Source organism: Simochromis diagramma, unplaced genomic scaffold (genome assembly GCF_900408965.1).
Source record: "Simochromis diagramma unplaced genomic scaffold, fSimDia1.1 OVJJ01000463.1, whole genome shotgun sequence".
NCBI classification, from domain to species: Eukaryota; Metazoa; Chordata; class Actinopteri; order Cichliformes; family Cichlidae; genus Simochromis; species Simochromis diagramma.
Genome location: NW_024386941.1, coordinates 1,450,084 through 1,469,876, shown reverse-complemented (window position 1 = coordinate 1,469,876; position 19,793 = coordinate 1,450,084). Strand labels below are relative to the sequence as shown.

At 39.4% G+C, this 19,793-nt stretch overlaps 1 protein-coding gene across 2 annotated transcripts in view; it reads left to right on the top strand.

The window, feature by feature from the left end:
- Positions 1-19,793, top strand: part of caln1 (calneuron 1) — a 57,296-nt gene that overhangs the window by 31,251 nt on the left and 6,252 nt on the right. For both annotated transcript variants that reach the window (XM_040037783.1, XM_040037784.1), the window contains one exon: positions 18,403-18,559. In XM_040037783.1, coding sequence (XP_039893717.1) covers positions 18,403-18,559 — 157 coding nt within the window. The remainder of the gene's footprint in view (positions 1-18,402; positions 18,560-19,793) is intronic.

Below are 19,793 nucleotides of genomic sequence, written 5' to 3'. Positions count from 1 at the left end.
AGCTTTAGAGCAAGAGATTTTGGAACATGTACAAAATACATGAATTGGTGTTTTTGTGTGCATTTTATTTAAAGGTACTGTTGCATTAGCGTATAAAATTGTAAAGTTTGGTTTCTGTAAGTTGCAAACCACAAGGGTAAAAAAAGCAGACCTGTGAAGGGTTCATCAGTTGGCCTCTAGAGCATACGCCCAAATGGCGAGTAAAGTGTTATTTTCTTAGCCCATGTGCAACAAAATAACACCCTGCACTGGTACTAAATCCAAGGAAGCTTATGATAATGTTTGCAGTTTTTCAAGCCATGTAAGCAGTTCTTGTTCGGGAAAACTTGGCAGACACTTTCATGGTCCCAGACCTGACAGCATTAAAAAATAAATAAATAAATAACAGTTTAGTTTGTCTAACGCTTTGGTACTGCTGAATAAGCTGTATGTGAACAGCAGCAACAAACATTATATTCAGGTTTCAACATTTTACACTTGGTCAACAATCACACCAACCATAATAGACAGTCCCGTGTGTGTGTGTGTGTGTGTGTGTGTGTGTGTGTGTGTGTGTGTGTGTGTGTGTTTAAACAGCTTTGAGGACCAAAAACTGGCATTCCACTGTACTTGTGGGGACCAACTATCACTTGTGGGGATAAAGTTGTTTTAGTTTTCCTCATTTTTGCACATTTTTCGCGCATAAAGTTAAATAAACTGAACATGAGGAAGATGATCAGGGATTTTAAGTTGTTTTTTCTTCACTGTGACACTCCAGAATGTATTTTTACATTTTTACAAAAATCAAAGGACCACTGTCAAAAAATAAAAACTATACCAATAGCCTTTCTCAGAAGTAAAACTGGCAGCCAGGAGAAATGAGTGACCAGGTTTCCTGTACCTCTTTGACAGGACACCAGGGGTTTTCTTATTTTAGAGCTATTTACCCTATAATTACCCCATGTGCTGCACACCCACTTTAAATAAGAAAAAAAATACACCAACAAAGTTTGGCTGTTATTGTTTAGCTTTCTGGCATGTAATTTGTTTCTTTCTTTCATTTATGATGATTTCTTTATTTTTTCTTAAAGGTAATAAGATAATGTTTTTTTCCTTATCACGTTGATTTATTATGGGCTGTTTCCTTTAAGCTTAGAGACAAAGTCATTTAGTCCAGTCAAGAAACCGAAGTAGCTCCAGTGTTGTTCTTGTTATTTGGTTGATGCTAACTGACCGTGTGTTAAAGTCATATTTGTATACAATGTAACTCCACAGAACCGACTTGTAGTGCCTAATGTGAATACAAGTGTTAATGTAATCAGTGTTATTTCTATAGAATAGATCTTTATAAGTTTTATTTGTCGATCTTTTTTCTACTTTTAAAGACAAAGAGACAATACACATAAAAACTAGTTTTATGTGGTAATGCTAAATATAGCAGACCCTGATTTGGGTCTTTTTTTGTTTATTTTAAACCAATATGTGTCAGAGTGCCTCTGGGTGCTTTAACCCTGTGATAAAATATTACATCCCGCAAAAATGTCAGCTAATCTTCCCTGAAAGTTATTTTTGATGGAGAGACTTTAGTGTTGGTTTCTCTGAGGTGTAGCATGGTTTGGAGAGCAAATGTCAAGAGGAAGCAGTGCACAGCAGGGAGGTGTGAGGAGCAGTCAGTCTAACGAACAGGTATTCACCTCCAGGTCATGAGGACTCCTCAAATGAACTGAAGCGTGAGAGGACTTTGCTTTTTTTTTTTAGGCTGCATGTTGATCGGAAAACAAACCGCAGCCTGGACTGTAAAGTGTTGTTTACATGTTAGAACTGTTGGGCAAAAAATTTGTACCTGGTGATTTTTTAGACCTTAACTAAAAATTACTTTTAAACTACCACAAGTTAACAACTGTAAGTTGCTATGCACTGCTGTTCCTTCTTTCTAGATATGAGTGAGTTTGAAAGAGCAGTTAAAAGGATGCTGGGTTCTGAAACATAATCTGTTTCTCAATAGTGCAAAAGCTGTTCCTCTTTCTCAGCAATATATGCCTCTGGCATTTTGTTACACGTGACCAAATAATCGTTTATTATTAAAATGCAAAATGTTACAGTTGGCACGTTCCATAACACATTATCAGAAGTGCTTTTTAATGTAAGTCTACCAGTCATGTTAAAGTCATGGTGAAGAATCCAACTCCGGACATTTAGACATGTGGCCTGTCTGGCTTGTAAATGGAGATTTTCGCCTTAAATCAGATCCATTAATCATCTTTTTTTTCTCCCCTTGGCGCCAGGGCACAATCTTGGATTTATAATGACTTTAGAAAATCATCTGTGATGAATAATATGCATGTCACAATGATTTTTCTTGAGACATTTTAGATTAGGTTAATATTTGTGTTGGCCCCTGCAGAGTTACCCTGGAAGTGAAAGTCTGCCATGAGCGCTGTAATTGTTTCTGTGCTATGGTTGTCTCTGTGGTGTATGTAAAGATCATATGCAATATCATATAATAGGCTTATTCCAAATGGGATGTCCAGGTCAATTTCATTTATCAGTTGGGATGGTCAAATTCTTATTACAAACTTTTATTGCATCGAATACAGTGGCTTGCACTTTTCAGTTATTTATTTGTGAAAAATGTTTGGAATCATGTATGATTTTCGTTCCACTTCTCTCGTGTGCACCACTTTGTGTTGGTCTTTCACGTGGAATTCCAATAAAATTGATTCATGTTTGTGGCTGTAATGTGACAAAATGTGGAAAAGTTCAAGGGGGCCGAATACTTTTGCAAGTCACTGTATTCCTATCATATATTAAAAATATATTTTTAACAGTATTAGTGGTTTTATGTTTTTTATTCAGTTCCCCTTTGTTTTGTTTTTCCATCTAGCTTTTGCAATAAAAGAAAATGGTTGCAGTTTTCAGCAAAGTGGCATCTTAATTTAATCAAAATCTTGTTTTTGAGACTGGCTAAATCTGCTGGTGCTCTAATCTGCCTGCTTTACTTTCTGATAACGCTCTGCATCTGCTAAATGGGTCCGTTATGGACCAATGGGCTTGTTGAATGTTTCAACAAGCCCATTTGCTGCTGATTAGTTAGTAAAAATAATATCCAAAAACATCCGAGCCTTTGAAAGATTTCTGCAGGTACCCACCAAAAGGGAATGGTTTGTAGGAATGTTTTTGAGGCTTTTCTCCTGCCTCAGATTGTTGTGTAAGTGTTCTGTCAGATAGTGCTAACAACACAACAACCACTCACAGCAAAGCATCCGTCCACATGACATTTCTTTTCTGTTATTTATCTGGTCATACACTGCTTACACATGTCTGTGGTTTTGTTGTTGAAGTTGAATGTTTAACATAAACCTCTGCTATACTTGACTTTAGCTTGACTTCCTGTGCCCATGCAGGTAGAGCCTTCAATAATATCCATGCCTTAGTAATACAGCAGGCTTGAACTGATTCAGGATCGGCGTTTGAATTTGCCAAATAGATACATTTGATAAATGTCCTCAATCATTTTCTTTTTTCTTTCTCATTCATTGCAATGATTAGTTATAATTCCAAGTTTCTCAGATTGCCTTGCTAAATTACTGAAATTTAAATAAGATGTCTGCTGATGAAGAACTGCTGACTGTCAGATGTCCTGCTCCAGGCAGGTAGTATGAGAAGAGCCAGCACTTCTCTAACAAGCAGCTGCTGGGTGCTTGATAGATTCAAGGCCAACGTGCAGGATGTAAACAAACTCTAAGGGCGTTCACTTACCGGCTGGGAAGGCTGAGACGAGCGAAAAATCACTTTCCCTCGCCAGGCATGGCCTTGAATGGCAATGAAGGTGGCACAGAGACACAGCGTTACAGACAGCTAATCAACACCCACACGTGTGCACACGCATGCACATGTTCTCCGTTTCGTTCCATATGCCTAATCATCCTCCTTCCAGCAGTCTGATCTACTCTAATGTGATCCTCCTCACATTGAAGCACAGAGGTTGGGGGGTGAATTATAGAGGATTATCAAAGTGAAAATGACTCAATTTGTCTCTGTCGCACCATGTCTTAAAGTGCTATCATGCATCAAGAAGGGCATTACTTTTGATCCCTGGCCAGAATCTTTTCCTTGAGGCCGTCAGTGCCTTTGCGAGACAGAAATGTATTTTCACGATGAGCTCCACCTGAGTTTTCAATGCTGACTTTGAATGAGAGCAAGCAGTAATCTCTTCATGCTTAAAAAAGAAGCCAGTGTTGTAGTACCAAAAACTGTAGTTCTTCAAGTCAAACCCTTCAGTGTTACCAAGAACAACTTCAGCCAGAAAAATGGCATCTTTAGAGCCTAAATGGTTTTATCTCCATGTGAAATTTCCCTCTTTGTGGCCATTTTTATTCTTTTGAGCCTTAAAGCTTTGGGCGTGGCCATTGTGATTGACAGGTACGCCATTATAGGTTGCTGTAGCCAATCACAGTGGCTCCACTTCCTGAATAATAATAGTAAAAATAATAATAATAAAACATAGAATTAGTGCTTCACAGTTTGAATAATTCAATTTCAATTCAATTCAATTTAATTTAAACAGCGCCAAATCACAACAACAGTCGCCTCAAGGCGCTTTATATTGTAAGGTAGACCCTACAATAATAGATACAGAGAAAACCCAACAATCATATGAGCCTTTATGAGGAAGCACTTTGGCAACAGTGGGGAAGAAAAACGCCCTTTTAACAGGAAGAAACCTCCAGCAGAACCAGGCTCAGTGAGGGGCGGGGCCATCTGCCACGACTGGTTGGGGAGAGAGACAGAAGATGGGAGAAAAGACACGCTGTGGAAGCGAGCCAGAGATTAATAACAGGTATAAAAGTATACAAGTAATAAAAGCTACACATTAAAGATAAGTGTATGCAACAAACATATACACACACATAATCAACCACATGGCCTCACATTCATTCCAAAATACACATACACACAACCGAACTGAACCTTTCAACTGTCTTTGGGCTGTCGGTGCCTTTTAGAGTGTTTTTTAATTACCTGATAATTTGCTGACTTCTTTTTTGGGCTGTAAGCTACACATCAGTGTTCCAATTTTGGTTTGTGTTATTTTAGTCTGCTACTTGGCACTTATTAGCAGGTATTAGTGTCTGTGTGATCCAGTTATACGGTCTTTGGATGCCGCTTATTAACCAAGTGTTAATAAGTTAGCACTCCATCTTCATTTCTAAAATTGTCACATCCGTCTCCTAAGGACAACAGAATGCATCATGTCAGAGGGGCTGCTTCCATCTGTAGTCGGCACATTGGTTTTATTGTTTGTTGGCTGTTTTCATTTTTCTTTTTACGTAATCTTTGGGAACGCTGACACTTTTCTCGAGACACCTCACCTCATGTTGCTATTGATTATAAAGTGGCAGGTTGCAGTAGGAGGATTATGACTTTATTTATTGGTTAACAGAAATATATAACATAGTATACGCTGTATCAGTACGACCATTAATCGTAGTAAAACTTTAAAGCCTTAAACTTACTGTATCTACATCCATGCTGTTCGTGATGAACACTATATTGCTACTGTACTGTTGAGTCAGGCTGATAACTTTTCTTCTCTTAGCTCTGAAACAAGAAAGCTGCTGTTTGAAGTTTTGCTGCTCGTGGAAAAGCAGCAGCAAGCACCCTCAGGCCTCCTGCTTCAACTCTTAATTTGATTCCTGCCTCTGCCTGCTCCCTTCATCATTTGGAGCCTCGTGTTTTGGTTTTTTTTTTGTGTACACTATGACATTTTTGTTCCTTTTTCTTCATCCTAACTCACGCTCCTTATGTTCCATGTAGCTTTAATTGCGTGTGAGTCAGCTTGGCTCCTTCAGTGATTCACTTCATTACAGCTCTTTCTCATCCACGATGCAGCTCTGAGAAGTGTCAGCACCACATCACTGTATTTTCTGCACAATTGCTTGACTTAAAATATGCACAAAATTGCATGTGCACGCACGCGCGCACGCACACACACACACACACACACACACACACACACACACACACACACACACACACACACACACACACCGTGGAGGAGCATTTGTGTTATTGAGTGTCCAGAATTTTAATGATGTGTCTGCCAATCAGAATAAATTTCTTTGACTACATTACACTGACACTGATTTACTTGAGGCGATCTTATTCATTTTTATCTACCAAGTAATCACAGCGTACAGCCCTATTTAGATATATATGGAGAAAATCATTTGTCAGCTAAATGTAATCAAAAAGACATAGGTCTGTTTCCCACTATTCATCATTTCTCAGCGCTGTACTTTTATCCTCCGAGCTGCACTTCAAAGTCCCATCAGGCCTGCAGACAGAAAGGATGAAGAGTGAATATGGATGTATAGGACTTCAAAAGATTTGCACCCCATTCACAAAACCTTCTTTATTTATTTATTTATTTACACAAAATAGTCAGAGTTCAGGCGTTTTTACTAGCCAAACTCACAATACTGCATGAATTAACATTTCCCCTTGACTTTTAAGTACAGGCTTGGTGATGCAGTCCTTGACATACTGAAAAAGAACATCTTATGTGACATTTCTTTGAAGATGATTTTAATTTCTGCAACACAAATAAGCAGGTGGATATACAGATCTCTCAGCTTCCCCCTGCATCTACAATGACGTTGAATGTTTTCTTTGGGGAATTATTACATTGGTGCTTCTCCAACTTTTTCCATGTTACAGACTAAAAAAAACAAAATTACTTTTTGTGACAATCTGCAAAATTTTCATTTTGCAGTACCTCATAAACTGAACTTAAATTGAAGGTTTCGATGGAAGTTAGTTGCCTATGTTGCACTAGCCGATATAAGAAAACTTCTCTGTTTGGATCGAGCTTTAATTAGATTTTTCTACCACTTTAAGATGAGAAATACAATATATAACCAGTCGTCCTTTAGCAGGGGTCCTGCTACACCGTGGGTTTAATTAAACCATGTTTTAATCTGTACTATCAGCTATTGAACTGCAATTCAATGCCAACACCTCCAAGTGAAATTGTGCTTACGATTTATTTGGTTGTTTACATTTCTTCCTCATCTTTGTGTGTCTCTCGCTGTACTTAGCTCATTCTCATATCTTTTATCTCTCTTCTCTGCTGTCTCCTCTGTTGTTCATTCTTCTGCAGTAAAAGGTAATGAATTACATAAGGCACACCACATAGATCCACTGAAAGCCAATAATGAGGGCAGTGACCCTCAGGCTGCTCCTGTAGTCTGCTCCAGTACAGGGGTTAATGGGAGTAATCTCACCTTGATTAATCATACTAACAGTAATTGGCTATTGGTAGCTTTCTAAGTGGCCTTAGGCATTTTCCCTTCTTTCTGTATTTTCCTCAAACTGTCTGTGAAATAAACTGTCTAAAGTCTGCTGTCCTGATCCAAGTATCATGCCAGGATTTGCAGACTTTAAGTGCCTAATATGAACATTTATCTGCAACTGTTCAATCAGATATTACTGCTTGTATATGACAAAGCTGTAAAAATTCTTAGGATGAGTTGTTTTTGTTTTTGTTTTTTAATCTACCGTGTGTTGGTCGTGGGGCTATAATGAAATGTGCACTGGAGCGTAGAGGTTACAGACCTCAAGACAGAAGTAACTCTTTTTGTGGCCCATAAGAGTCTCGCTGCAAGTCATTTTCGTCAGTTTCATCATGTGGCCAATGTTTATGTAAATTCAAAACACTACATGACTGGTTCCAGAAATGAGCTACAATTCATTTTCCCGCCTGTTGTTACCCTCGTGGCACGTGTTATGTTTTATTTTGCTCAATTAATCTTCTGGCCTTTGACGGCTTGGTGACGCAGCGGTAATGGAGACATAAATTTCTCCTGAAGGCTTTGGGCCTTTTAACGGAAACAGATAGGCTGCAGAGATCGATAAAGACGCTGAGCATTCATTTTAACAGGGAAGAGAATGTGTGCATGTTAGACCTGGGTGTTGAGCAGAGGAGGGCATAAATAATTGACTAAACTGAATTGCCTTACAGGTTGCATACTTAGTGTTAGTGAAGATTTCTATTCTCTTTACTTTACACTTCCAAACTGCACCATCCCACACTGCAACAAGTGTACCTGTGTGTAGTCACAATGACGATTGTTGAAGGGTCTCTTAATAAGGAGCAGGGTAGAAATACAGCAACCAGCTTTTGGATGCCGTCACTTTTCTCCAGTGGAACTCACAAATAACATCTGCAGTAATTTATATACTGCTGTCAGACTGATGTTTTAAGATCAGGGGCTGAACTTGCTTGAAAACACAGCTAGTTATTTACAGTGTCAGTCAGACAATAAATCCAATATTTACGAAATGCTTCCGCTTCTAATCCTCCTTTTCTTCTTTTTGGTTTCCTCATCATTAGCATTTATATTAATAAATTGAAGCGCTAATCAAAAACGTCCATAAAGTCATATGATTTAGTCTTCACTGAAATAATTACACAGAAATCACACCTGTAAGTTTGTGGAGTTTCATCTGTATTTAACATAAAACAGATGTGCACCATCACAAGTTTTGGTTGGATCAGCACTTCAAAAAATCAAATCACTTTTATTGTCACATCACATGTGCAGGTACATTGGTACAGCACATGTGAGTGAAATTCTTGTGTGCGAGCTTCACAAGCAACAGAGTTGTGCAAAATACAATAATGTAAACAAGCAAAATACAAGAATGGCTACATCTGAAACTAATAAATATATGTACAATATATAATAGTATATGCATTTCTGGATGTGTATACTAATATTTTTCTACGTGTGTATGTGTGTGTGTGTGTGTACACATATTTTACAAATTAAATAGAGTAAACAATAAATAAATATATAAAAATATACAGAGTTGAGACATGTGCAAAACAGTGGCATTACTGTACAGTATGGAGTGCATAATGTTAAAGTTCCAGTAGTGAAGCTGAGGTGTCTATGACGTGTTCAGCAGTCTGATGGCCTGGTGGAAGAAGCTGTCTCTCAGTCTGCTGGTACGGGACCGGATGCTGCAGAACCTCCTTCCTGATGGAAGTAGTCTGAACAGTTTATGGCTGGGGTGACTGGAGTCCTTGATGATCCTCCCCGCTTTCCTCAGGCACCGCTTCCTGTAGATGTCTTGGAGGGAGGGAAGCTCACCTCCAATTATCCGTTCAGAGCACCGCACTACTCGCTGGAGAGCTTTGCAGTTGTAGGCGGTGCTGTTGCCATACCAGGTGGTGATGCATCCAGTGAGGATGCTCTCAATGGCACAGTGATAGAAGGTCCTGAGGATGCGGGGGCTCATGCCGAATCTTTTCAGTCTCCTGAGAAAGAAGAGGCGCTGCTGCGCCTTCTTCACTGTTTTGTTTGTGTGTACTGACCACGTAAGATCCTCAGCCAGATGTACTACCAAGGAACCGGAAGCTGCTCACTCTCTCCACAGCAGCGCCGTTGATGGTGATGGGGGTGTGTACTTCTCTGCACCTCCGGAAGTCCACTATCAACTCCTTTGTCTTTGCGACGTTGAGGGTGAGATGGTTGTCTTGACACCAGTGGGTCAGGGCGCTGACCTCCTCCCTGTAAGCCGTCTCATCACCATTGGTGATAAGACCCACCACTGTAGTGTCGTCCGCAAACTTCACAATGATGTTGGAGTTGTTAGTGGCCGTGCAGTCGTAGGTGTAGAGTGAGTATAGGAGAGGGCTCAGTACACACCCCTGTGGTGCACCAGTGTTCAGTGTGACGGGGGATGAGGTGATGCTGCCCAGTCTGACCACTTGGCGTCTGTCAGACAGGAAGCTAAGGATCCAGCTGCAGAGGGAGCTGCTCAGTCCTAGATGCTGCAGTTTCCTGTCCAGCTTCGAGGGAACGATGGTATTGAATGCTGAGCTGTAATCTACAAACAGCATTCTCACATACGTGTCTCTCTTCTCCAGGTGTGACAGGGCAGTATGTAGTGTCAGAGCTATGGCATCATCAGTGGACCTGTTGTGGCGGTATGCGAACTGTAGAGGGTCCAGTGAGTCGGGTAGTGCAGAGCAGATGAAGTCCCTGACCAGCTTCTCGAAGCATTTGCTTACGATGGGGGTCAGGGCTACAGGTCGCCAGTCGTTCAATGAGGAGATGGTGGAGGATTTGGGTACAGGGACGATGGTGGCCATTTTGAAGCAGGCTGGGACTACAGACAGAGAGAGGGAAAGGTTGAAGATGTGCGTGAACACTCCAGCCAGCTGAGCCGCGCATGACTTGAGGACGCGCCCGGGAATCCCGTCCGGACCAGTAGCTCCGGACTTAATTCACAACCAGTGTGAAAGTGTGTAGGGGCTGGACTGGAACTCAGTCTTTCTTTGCTTTTTCTTCTTCTCCCTCTATCTCACTTCCCTTACCTTTGATTTTGTTGTCACTCTACGGCTCTTGTTTGTTCTTTCTTTATCACTCCCGGTCATCCCGATTACACCGAATCGCTCCTCATTTAACAAGAGAACTGCCTTTTTCTCACACTCTGACCTTTATTAGTTTCAGTCTTCAGCTCTGCTTTTGTTTTCTTTCAGGAGTCAGTTTTTTTTCCATTTGTGTTCTGTAACTGTAATTTACTTTAGAAAAAACATTTAATTTTAAAGGTGTCTTAATCAACTGTAAGTTTTTGTTACTTACAACCATTTCGACGGACTTGGAAATCACATCACATATTTGACATATTTGAAGCCTTGTCTGTCAAGCTTCTGTAAAATTCTCCCCCAAAGTCCAGAACTCTCCTTTCTCCAGCTTGACAACAGCATCCACAGATTACATGATCAGTTTCTGTTACTGTCATGTTGCCCTGCAAAAAAACAAACCAAAACAACAAAAACCCTGGTGCAGTCAGATCCCTGGAAAACCACCACCTCACACTTTCTTATAATCAGCCTCTGACAATACACTGAAATGAAAAAAATGAAATATCTCTTATTTCTATAGATAGTGTTTACATTAAAACAAGCATAGAGCATGTTCTTCTGCATTCAAATCAAACAGGGTTCAAGGATGTGCCTCCTCAGCTGCAGCACGTTTTAAATGGATTAATATTTCTACCATTTGGAAAAAATAGGACTTGCAAGTTCATTGCATTAGATTTACATTAGCAAATGCATATAATTGGATTCGTCAGTGTGTGGAGAATGTTATCTGTAGCTCTATAATTTGGCTGTACTGCAAAGGGCTGAACTCAGCAGATGGATGGATGCTGGCTCTTGGCACCTTCTCACCGCCTGTGTGTGCGAGCAGCTGAGTACGCCTCATTTACGGGTGTAAAGACGAACATGGCTTTCTCCACAATCCCAAATCCACTTTGCGGTCTTAACAAATATTCAAGAGTTTGCAAAAAGTCAACAAATTCATGGTTTAAATTCAAGGATAGTGCTTCTGTATGTGTGGGCAAATACGATCTCAGTGCATCTCCTTACACTGATTTTGATGAATTTTATGGTAGTTACAGTTTTAATGAACTTCAAGACTCTTTTAGTAAAAGTGTTTCTAAACCTTGCATCAAAGGCTCTCACAGTGACTCAGATATGTTATAGTACAGTTATAATATACCCACTGTTCCCATGAAATAATTGAGGAGAATATTAAAAACAGAAAATCCACATTTTGAAATATAACCTGTCCACTTCTTAATAAGTAACTGTATTATTTGAGTCTTTATGACACCTCATGCATTTATTAAAATGGTATAAAGTTATGTCAATGCAGTAATATTATTAGTGGTGTGATTGTAAGGGCCTGTGTCCATTTTCTCTACTCAAACATTTGTCAGTTGAAAACTTTTGGAACAGAGTGCACTTCTCAATTTCTCCCACAAACCAAACAAATTCAGAAAGGAGTGGGACTTATGTTCTCAACACTGTAAAGAGTTTATCAGCATTATACACTGGACCCTAAACTTCTGTGAGTCCAGCTATAATAAACAAACCCAGTCTCCCTTGCAAATAGTTTGCATCTGTTCTTGTTGAAAATCTTTGAACTTTAGCATCGGAGAAGAGGAAAACCTGACAACCACAACAGGTGGTTTTTCACACACAGTGTATGTGGTGCAGCATGGAAGCGCGATGGTTAGCACTGTTGCCTCACAGCGAGAAGGTCCTGGGTTCAAATCAACCATCTGCTTCTGTGTGGAGTTTGCATGTGTCTACGTGGGTTCTCTCCGGGTACTCCAGCTTCCTCCCACAGTCCAACGACATGCAGATAGTGAGGTTAGGTTAATGTCAGTGTGAATGTTGTTTGTCTCTCTGTTAACCCTGCGACAGGCTTGTAGGTTTAGGAGTCACAGTTATGGTATATCCCTTAAATGTTCAAAATGGGAGGGACTTCTGACTAATGGCGGTTTGGTGCGAGTAGTGTTTTTGGTGAGCTCTTGCAGGGTCGGCCTTTTTTAAATTATTATTATTCTCTGACTCGACCCCAAGCGATATCTATCTCATTTTAAAATAGTACATTTTTTGATTTTGCTCACTAAAATGCCACCAAAGCCGACTAAAGGAGGAAGCTCGGTCTGGCCTCACCTGCGGCCTGCTTCTCCTGACTACCCTTTTACCCGTCCTGAATCGGGGACTGCGGCCCAGGCCGCCACCAATAGTGATATCAGCGCTCTCAAAGCGGTGCTGCTTTCGGCTTTCCGCTGAGGACTTTGCTGCTACACTTAAAACGGAGTTTCAAGCTATCCTTGGTGAAAGTCTTTCCTCCATTAAGTCCGAGCTGCTCTCCTTCAAAAAGGAATTAAATGTTCAAAATGTAATTGTAATGCCTGTGTAACATATTGGTTTAATAACCCCTGGATTTATCCGTCAGTCATACATGGCTTTAAAAAATATGCCAGTTGTCCATGTCGGATCCAGATCAATCAACATAAGGTTTATTATATATATATTTGATCTGTTCATTTACTTTTACCAAAGCTTCTTGTGCTGTACAACACATATCTACCTTAGAGTCTAAACGGGGTCCTGCAAACTTTAGTAGTCCCTAAGTTCCTTCAGTTTGGACACACAAAAGAGGAACGTGTCTTTCAAGAGTTGGAACAGCTATGAAAACTTTGCCAAAAGCACCTACCAGAAATGGTTCATGCTTTAAAGATTAGTTCAAAACGGCGCAGTAACATTCCTGCTAATTTGTTACCAGACATTTTTCTTCTCTTTAAATATCAACAATGAAAATGTCAGTTCAATCACAGGATTTTAATGATCACGTGAATCTGTTTTATCCCCATCACTCTGTCACGGATTCAATTCATTTCAATACAAGGCTCCTTCTGAGCTTTGACCACAGCAGACCTTAACAGTATGTGACATTTCCAACTTCTCCAAAGTCTCCATTAAAGTTCTCTGTGCCTGAGGCATGTGATTGCACTTCAGACTGAACTTCTTAGGAGAATGTGTAACAAAGAAGACTGAAGGTTTCCAGCGTGGGCTCCAGTATGAAGCTGTAGGTCACAAACCACTGGGTGTCCTACTAAAGGTCTTTTCTGTGGGAGTCACTTTAGGTTCAGGTGTGTAATTCTTTTCTACTCCCCTTTCTTTCACCATATTCTCCATAAAGGTCAGTCCATGCTTGAATGTGAATGTAGGTTGAGAAAGTCTGTGGGATATGGGAAATGAAAATAAAATGGCTTTTTCTTATCTTCTACTGTAGTGCTCTGTGAATAGAGCTATCCTCTGGCTCATCCCTCTTTTTCTTGGCAAATGAAGTTCTGCCAGTCTCTTGATGGGTGCCAGCGATGCCGTCTTTATTGGGAAGCGAGGCTGCATAAAGGTTGGGTAAACACAATTAGGCTGCCGACCTTTTCCTTTGGGGGGGAAGTAACACAAAAGTTGGCAGTAACTTTAAGTGGCAGATGCTGCAGGGGCACTCCAGGTAGATCTGTCTGTTTAGTACAGATCCTCTCTCTGTTTTCCAGAGGGAGATGCGAGGAGAAATAAACAGAGCTCTGCAGTCTGTGAAACATCGCATCCATTTCTGAAACAGGAGGCAAAACATCTTTTTATGCTGCTGTACATGGTGGCTGATGTGAGATTGTTGCTGTATGAGCTTTCCAGTTAGGACCACAGCAGCAGCAGTGTCCTGAAGAGAGCAGGCGCATGAAAATGATCAAGTCTAACACATACAAAGGAGAATGATGGGTTGTGAAGAGGCTTGCAGATGCAATGCTCTGTTTGAGATTCACTAGTTGGTTGCTTGGAAGAGTATTAGCTGAACGGCTGGGATTATGGGCTGAGCTTGACTTTGTTTCCTGCCTAAACTAATGCCATACTCTATTTAGTCTCACAAAAAGTTTGTGTTTGTTTATGTTTGTCAATACTGAACTGTGGGGCTCTTTATTATCTGAAAAGTATGTTGAATACTAATGTAGAATACTTTGAGTTTGGTGGTCAACAAGGAGTCAGTGTTTGAGTTTCAGTGGTTATCATAGTTTTTTCTGCTTACTGTGTTATTCTTTTAAATGATTGATAAATTTTATTATTTTATTTTTTTATCAGTTTTTTTTTTACACAGTATAGAGTAGAAAGGCAGATGGGTTGTATGTGAGGGGGAATGGCACATGGAAAAGCACCTGGAGCAACCTCGAACCTGCGGTGCAGCACTAAGGACTAAAGCCTGCACAGCATGGGGCACCTGTTCAGCCAGGTGATGCATCGTGTTGCTCCTTCTGTCTTTTCACAAAAATGCAGTAAAATGAAGAAAATCAAATAACTGAAGAATATTGAAGTATCAGTTGTTGTATTGGTATAAACCTTTAGTTGTACTGGTGGTTTCAGGGGAAATATTTAGTAACTGTACCTTCTTTTTATGGGTTTATGTTTTCTGTCACTGTTATATTTACATTTCCACTGGATTAACTGTACCTGCTTTTAAATTACATTTCACAATTTATGTGATTTATTAGTCTATTGTTGCATAACTTTATTTTACTTTTGTCTTGCCAACATTTACATTTACGTTCACTTTTGATTAATGAGCCGGCAAACAAAAGACGAAACATTGACCCAAAATTTTAATTACCTTTGATAATGAATCTTCATGAAGGCTGATTAACATTTGAGGTGTGATTGGTGCGAGTGTTCATTAGCTCACTCTGAGAAGGCTGAGCGATAACAAATCACATCGATGGTAAGTGTCCAAGTGTGATTTATGCAGTGGGCTTGCCAGAAAGTCCAGTGAATGTTATCCTTCACTCTCTGGACGAGTGTCATTCATCATAATATCACCGAGTGCACCAAACACAATCTGGATTTGGTGTTTGTAAACTGAGATCAAATGTGTTGAGAAGCTGGATAAATTTAGTAAATCATATAAACTCTATATGAATGAATAGATAGATAGGTGTAGAGATATATATATATATATATATATATATATATATATATATATATATATATATATATATATATATAAATATATATATATATATATATATATAAATATATATATATGGTCTGTGAAGAAGCTCTCTGGAGTTGCTTGACTGAACCAGAATGGAAACCTTTCTGTTTATACTAATAATTATATTAATAATAAAAACTGTATTTGTATAGCAGAGAGAGATGTGGTGTTTCTCACCTCGTTCACAAAGTTTCAAAAACAACATGTTCAGTGAGAGCCTTTTATGATCATCAAAAATGTGAATTCGCATTTACATTTCTTTTTTATGTAAATGCTTATTGATGTTGTATTTTCCATCATCTTATTTCCTGCTTTTGTTAAAAGAATGGGATCATTGTTGATTGCATATTTTTGATATCACCAGGTATTTGAACCTTATTGTTTCCTCACGCACATACTTCACTCTCTCTTCACTAGCAGGTCTGCATTAAAGAAGACAGATCGGGGACTGCTGTAGCCCGAGGTCATTCACTCTCTCCCCACTTTCCTGTCTATCCCTCTGCACTGTTCGGTCTCATAAATTCCAAAAAAAAAAAACAGGAGACCAGGATTAACACTCATTCAGCTCATGAGACTTGATGAGACATGATTCCTTATCTAAAAAGATTATATGTTTATTACAAATTGATGTGTCATATTTGGTCATTTTACTGCACTAGTGTCACAGTTTGAATTTGTGCACTCCATACTAACACATATGAGGCCTCAGAGCAGGAAAAATGAAATTATTTTGTGGGGGGGATTTTGTTATTAATTGTTTATGTTAATTAAGTTTTTTTTTAAATATTTGGTTGGTTTAATATAACAGAGTTTTCTGCTTAATTTTTTGGGTTTATAAAGATAACAGTGGAACTTTTGCAATTATTTCACTGTTATCATTGTTGTTATTGCTACTATTTTAATGAAGACAGAGCTGGTGTCCCGTTAACGTTGACTTCCTGGATCTCCTTGTGCTTCTGCCTGTCGTAGCTTTTTATGCTCCACTGATTTGGCTCAGCTGTTGTTACACAGCTTATCAACTCCAGGGTCATACTGGGGCAGTTCCCATCCATGCATGTCCTGGGTACCGCGGTGAGTGTGTAATACAGATAACAGAGAAAAGGCCTAACCACCTGATGTGTTCAAGGCCATGGTATTTGACAACAGCGGCGAAGGTGATAACCACTGAGTAAAGTAGTCTAACCTGTTTGAAATGAATGCGTGGACCATTTTCCCAGTCTGAGATGAGAATTTTCAAACTTTCAGTATGTTTTGAAGTGTGTGTGTGTGTGGGGGGGGGGGGGATAAATATGAACGCATTTTTGGAACAACAACAAATATTTCTGGTTTCTGCAGAGCTACAGAGAGACCGTCAAAACAGAGTACTCCTCCAGAGTAGAGAGCTTACACTCTTCTACATGAAATAGTACACTGACAAAAAAATCTATGCATATAATGTGCATTTTATAGATTGATACAGATAAATATCCTCTGCATAAGAATGGTAAGATATATTATGATTTCTTTATGATAGTACAAAGTGTGAGTGTGTAAAGTTTAAAGAGTAGCAGACCAAGAATTGACCCTTGCGGAACCCCTCAATTTTTTATTTTTGCAGATCTAAAACTAATAATTGAATTGAATTGAAACATAAAATGTTCTGGTCCTTAGATATGATGAAAAGCAGTTATGAAGGCTTTGGATTAAAATATCATAATCAAGAGTGTCGAAAGGCAGTGGTGAGATCAAGCATAACTAAGACTGAACGACTGTAACTCAGTGCTCTTAAATAATCTTTCTCACTGCAGAATGATGGACTTCAGTTTACTTGTAAGGTAATTACTGATATCTTTCCTCGTTAGCATTGTGTTGGCACACACCTGAATCCACCAAACCTGCAAACTGCTAAAATATCTGCTTTTATAGAGGTGATCACACTTGCTGATGATCAGTTAATTAAAGCGAATTTGATTAGCAGCATCTGGCAGCTACTCATGTCTTAATTCCCATGGAGGCAGTAAGGATATACTTAATACTTAATGACATGGTGTAATATGTTATCTGTTGTTAATCTGATGCTGCACTTACCAAAATTTAAGACCAGAATAATTTTGTAATATCCTGATACATGAAACCTGGGAATTGAAAGCAGATGCATTTTGCTTTTACTATGACTTTCTTAATCCATTAATTATTTTCTGTAGCTGTATAAACTAAAAGTGTTACCAAATTTTTATTCCTACAGTGTGCACAGTGGACACAACATCAATATAGGAACAATATACGTTGCCTTTGTTGAAAGTAAATATCAGTGAGTTTATACAAGCGTTTAGACGAATTCAGAGGAACTCGCTGTCCTCGCAACTGGCTCGGGACTCACTGCTCTTTGTGATTTCATTATGAGTCAGGTTTGTATCATAGTCCGGCTCTGAAGCTTTTCTTGTTGCAGAATAAAAAGTAAATTAAATTATCCTACTGCTCCTAAGTAAAGCACTGCTTTCCAGCAAAGCATCGCTCGCCAGCAAGATCTTCTTGATCTGACCTTCAGACACCTCTGGTTTAAAAGTGGGTGTGTCTGTAAACACTCAAACAGAACCATAAATCAGCCACTCTTTGAACATAACTTTACCTCATTCAATTTAATCAATGCATCAGCGTTACGCAATGCTCAGATTAAAGTAAATGTATAGGAGTGACATCTGTAAGATGTACAGGGACATACTAGAACATGAAGAGTGATTTATTCATTTGAACTTTTTGTCCTTTCTTACAGGGAACATCACTTATTGTAAGTCGCCCTAAGCAAAAATCTACTCGTATTTATTTTTTTATTTTTTGTACTCCACAGCTTAGGGCGATAGAGACTGTATTTGTAATGTTTTATTGAGGTTTGCAGTCTAGTGGAACTCCTAGTGGAAGGATTGTGTCACGCACTACCCTGCCAGGCACGTACGGCAAGCTTATTTATGTGAAGGGAAAATGGTCTCTTTCTTTTTAAAAATCTCCTCCTCATCTCTTTCTCCCTCAGTTCGACATGCAGAGAATCACCCTGGAGGAGCTGAAACACATCCTGTTCTGCGCCTTCCGTGACCACCTCACCATGAAGGACATTGAGAACATCATCATCAATGAGGAAGAAAGCCTAAAGGAAAACTCTGGCAACTGTCAGACAGAGTTTGAGGGAGGTGAGCTGAATTCCCTGAGCTGGCTTTGCACATAGGCATGAAGATATATATATATATATATGCCGGCGTGTGTGTGTGTTGGGCTAGTCGTGTGTAGGTAGAGACAGAGAAAGTAATCCATTCTGTCAGGAAGAATTTGATCTGTCTCATCGAGATCTAAAGCCAACACAGTCACAGCACACCTGCTGATTTATTAATTTGGGGGCTTTCGTGGGAACTGTTGTCAGCTGGTCACCTGTTTAGAAGCGGCACAGATGAAATATACATGAATTCACTCTGCAGAACTATCCAAGATCCATCCAAGATTCATGGATATCAGAGCAGCAGAGCGTATTATAAGACTTTCACTCTTATCATAAAAACAGGAAATGCAATTGTTTCTTTCAAAACCATTTAAAATGTTTTTTAAATGCCAGGTTTGGAGTCAGATTTGATGAATCATCCCTTTCAGTCATCTCTGCTTTGGGTGCTGAGAGAAATACATTTTAAACAGACCACAAAGTGACTCAATTTGCATAAAACATTTGCAGTTTGAAATGAAATGAAACTTGGCAGTGTTTTGTCACAGCACTCGGCATTCAGGCCAGGCAGTTCTGAGCATGTATGTGGGGGGGATCGTGTTAATAATCATCTGTTTGGCTGTAACTGAACAGATGCTCTGCAAGCGAGAGATATGTTCAAGCAAACTTTGTTACTAGAATGTATTTATCTTCTGCTCCCCACTTAAAAAAGCTTCAGCCTCATCAAAACTGCACATAAAAAGTTATGTTTTGGAATTTTTTTCCCAGTTTCTCACCTAAAATCATGTGTCTATTCAGCCTTGTTACATTTTAGCATGTGCAAATTAATTGATTCCATGTATGTTTTGAAAGCAGATTAAAAAATGGCATCTATTGTGTTTCAACACCAGAAACATGACTTTTAGAAGCACAGAAATCTGAGTCATAACACCAGCAGCTTCTACATGTCCTAAAGCAGCGTCCCAGCCTGCTTCGTTATGCAGTGAGTCTGTGCTTATCAGTCTCTTTGGTTAATACTGTGTGAATGAAATTCCAATGTGTTGAGATTTGTCTTTGTAGCCACGGCCGTTTATATTTCTTCTGTGGACCAAAAATGACTCTCAGAAGCAAAAGAGACTTTAATGTCTCTCACAAACACACGTGCCTGTGAATAAAAAAGGGATTTACTAGGCCAACACTGGTGTCACTGAGAATGGACAAAGATTGCACAAGCA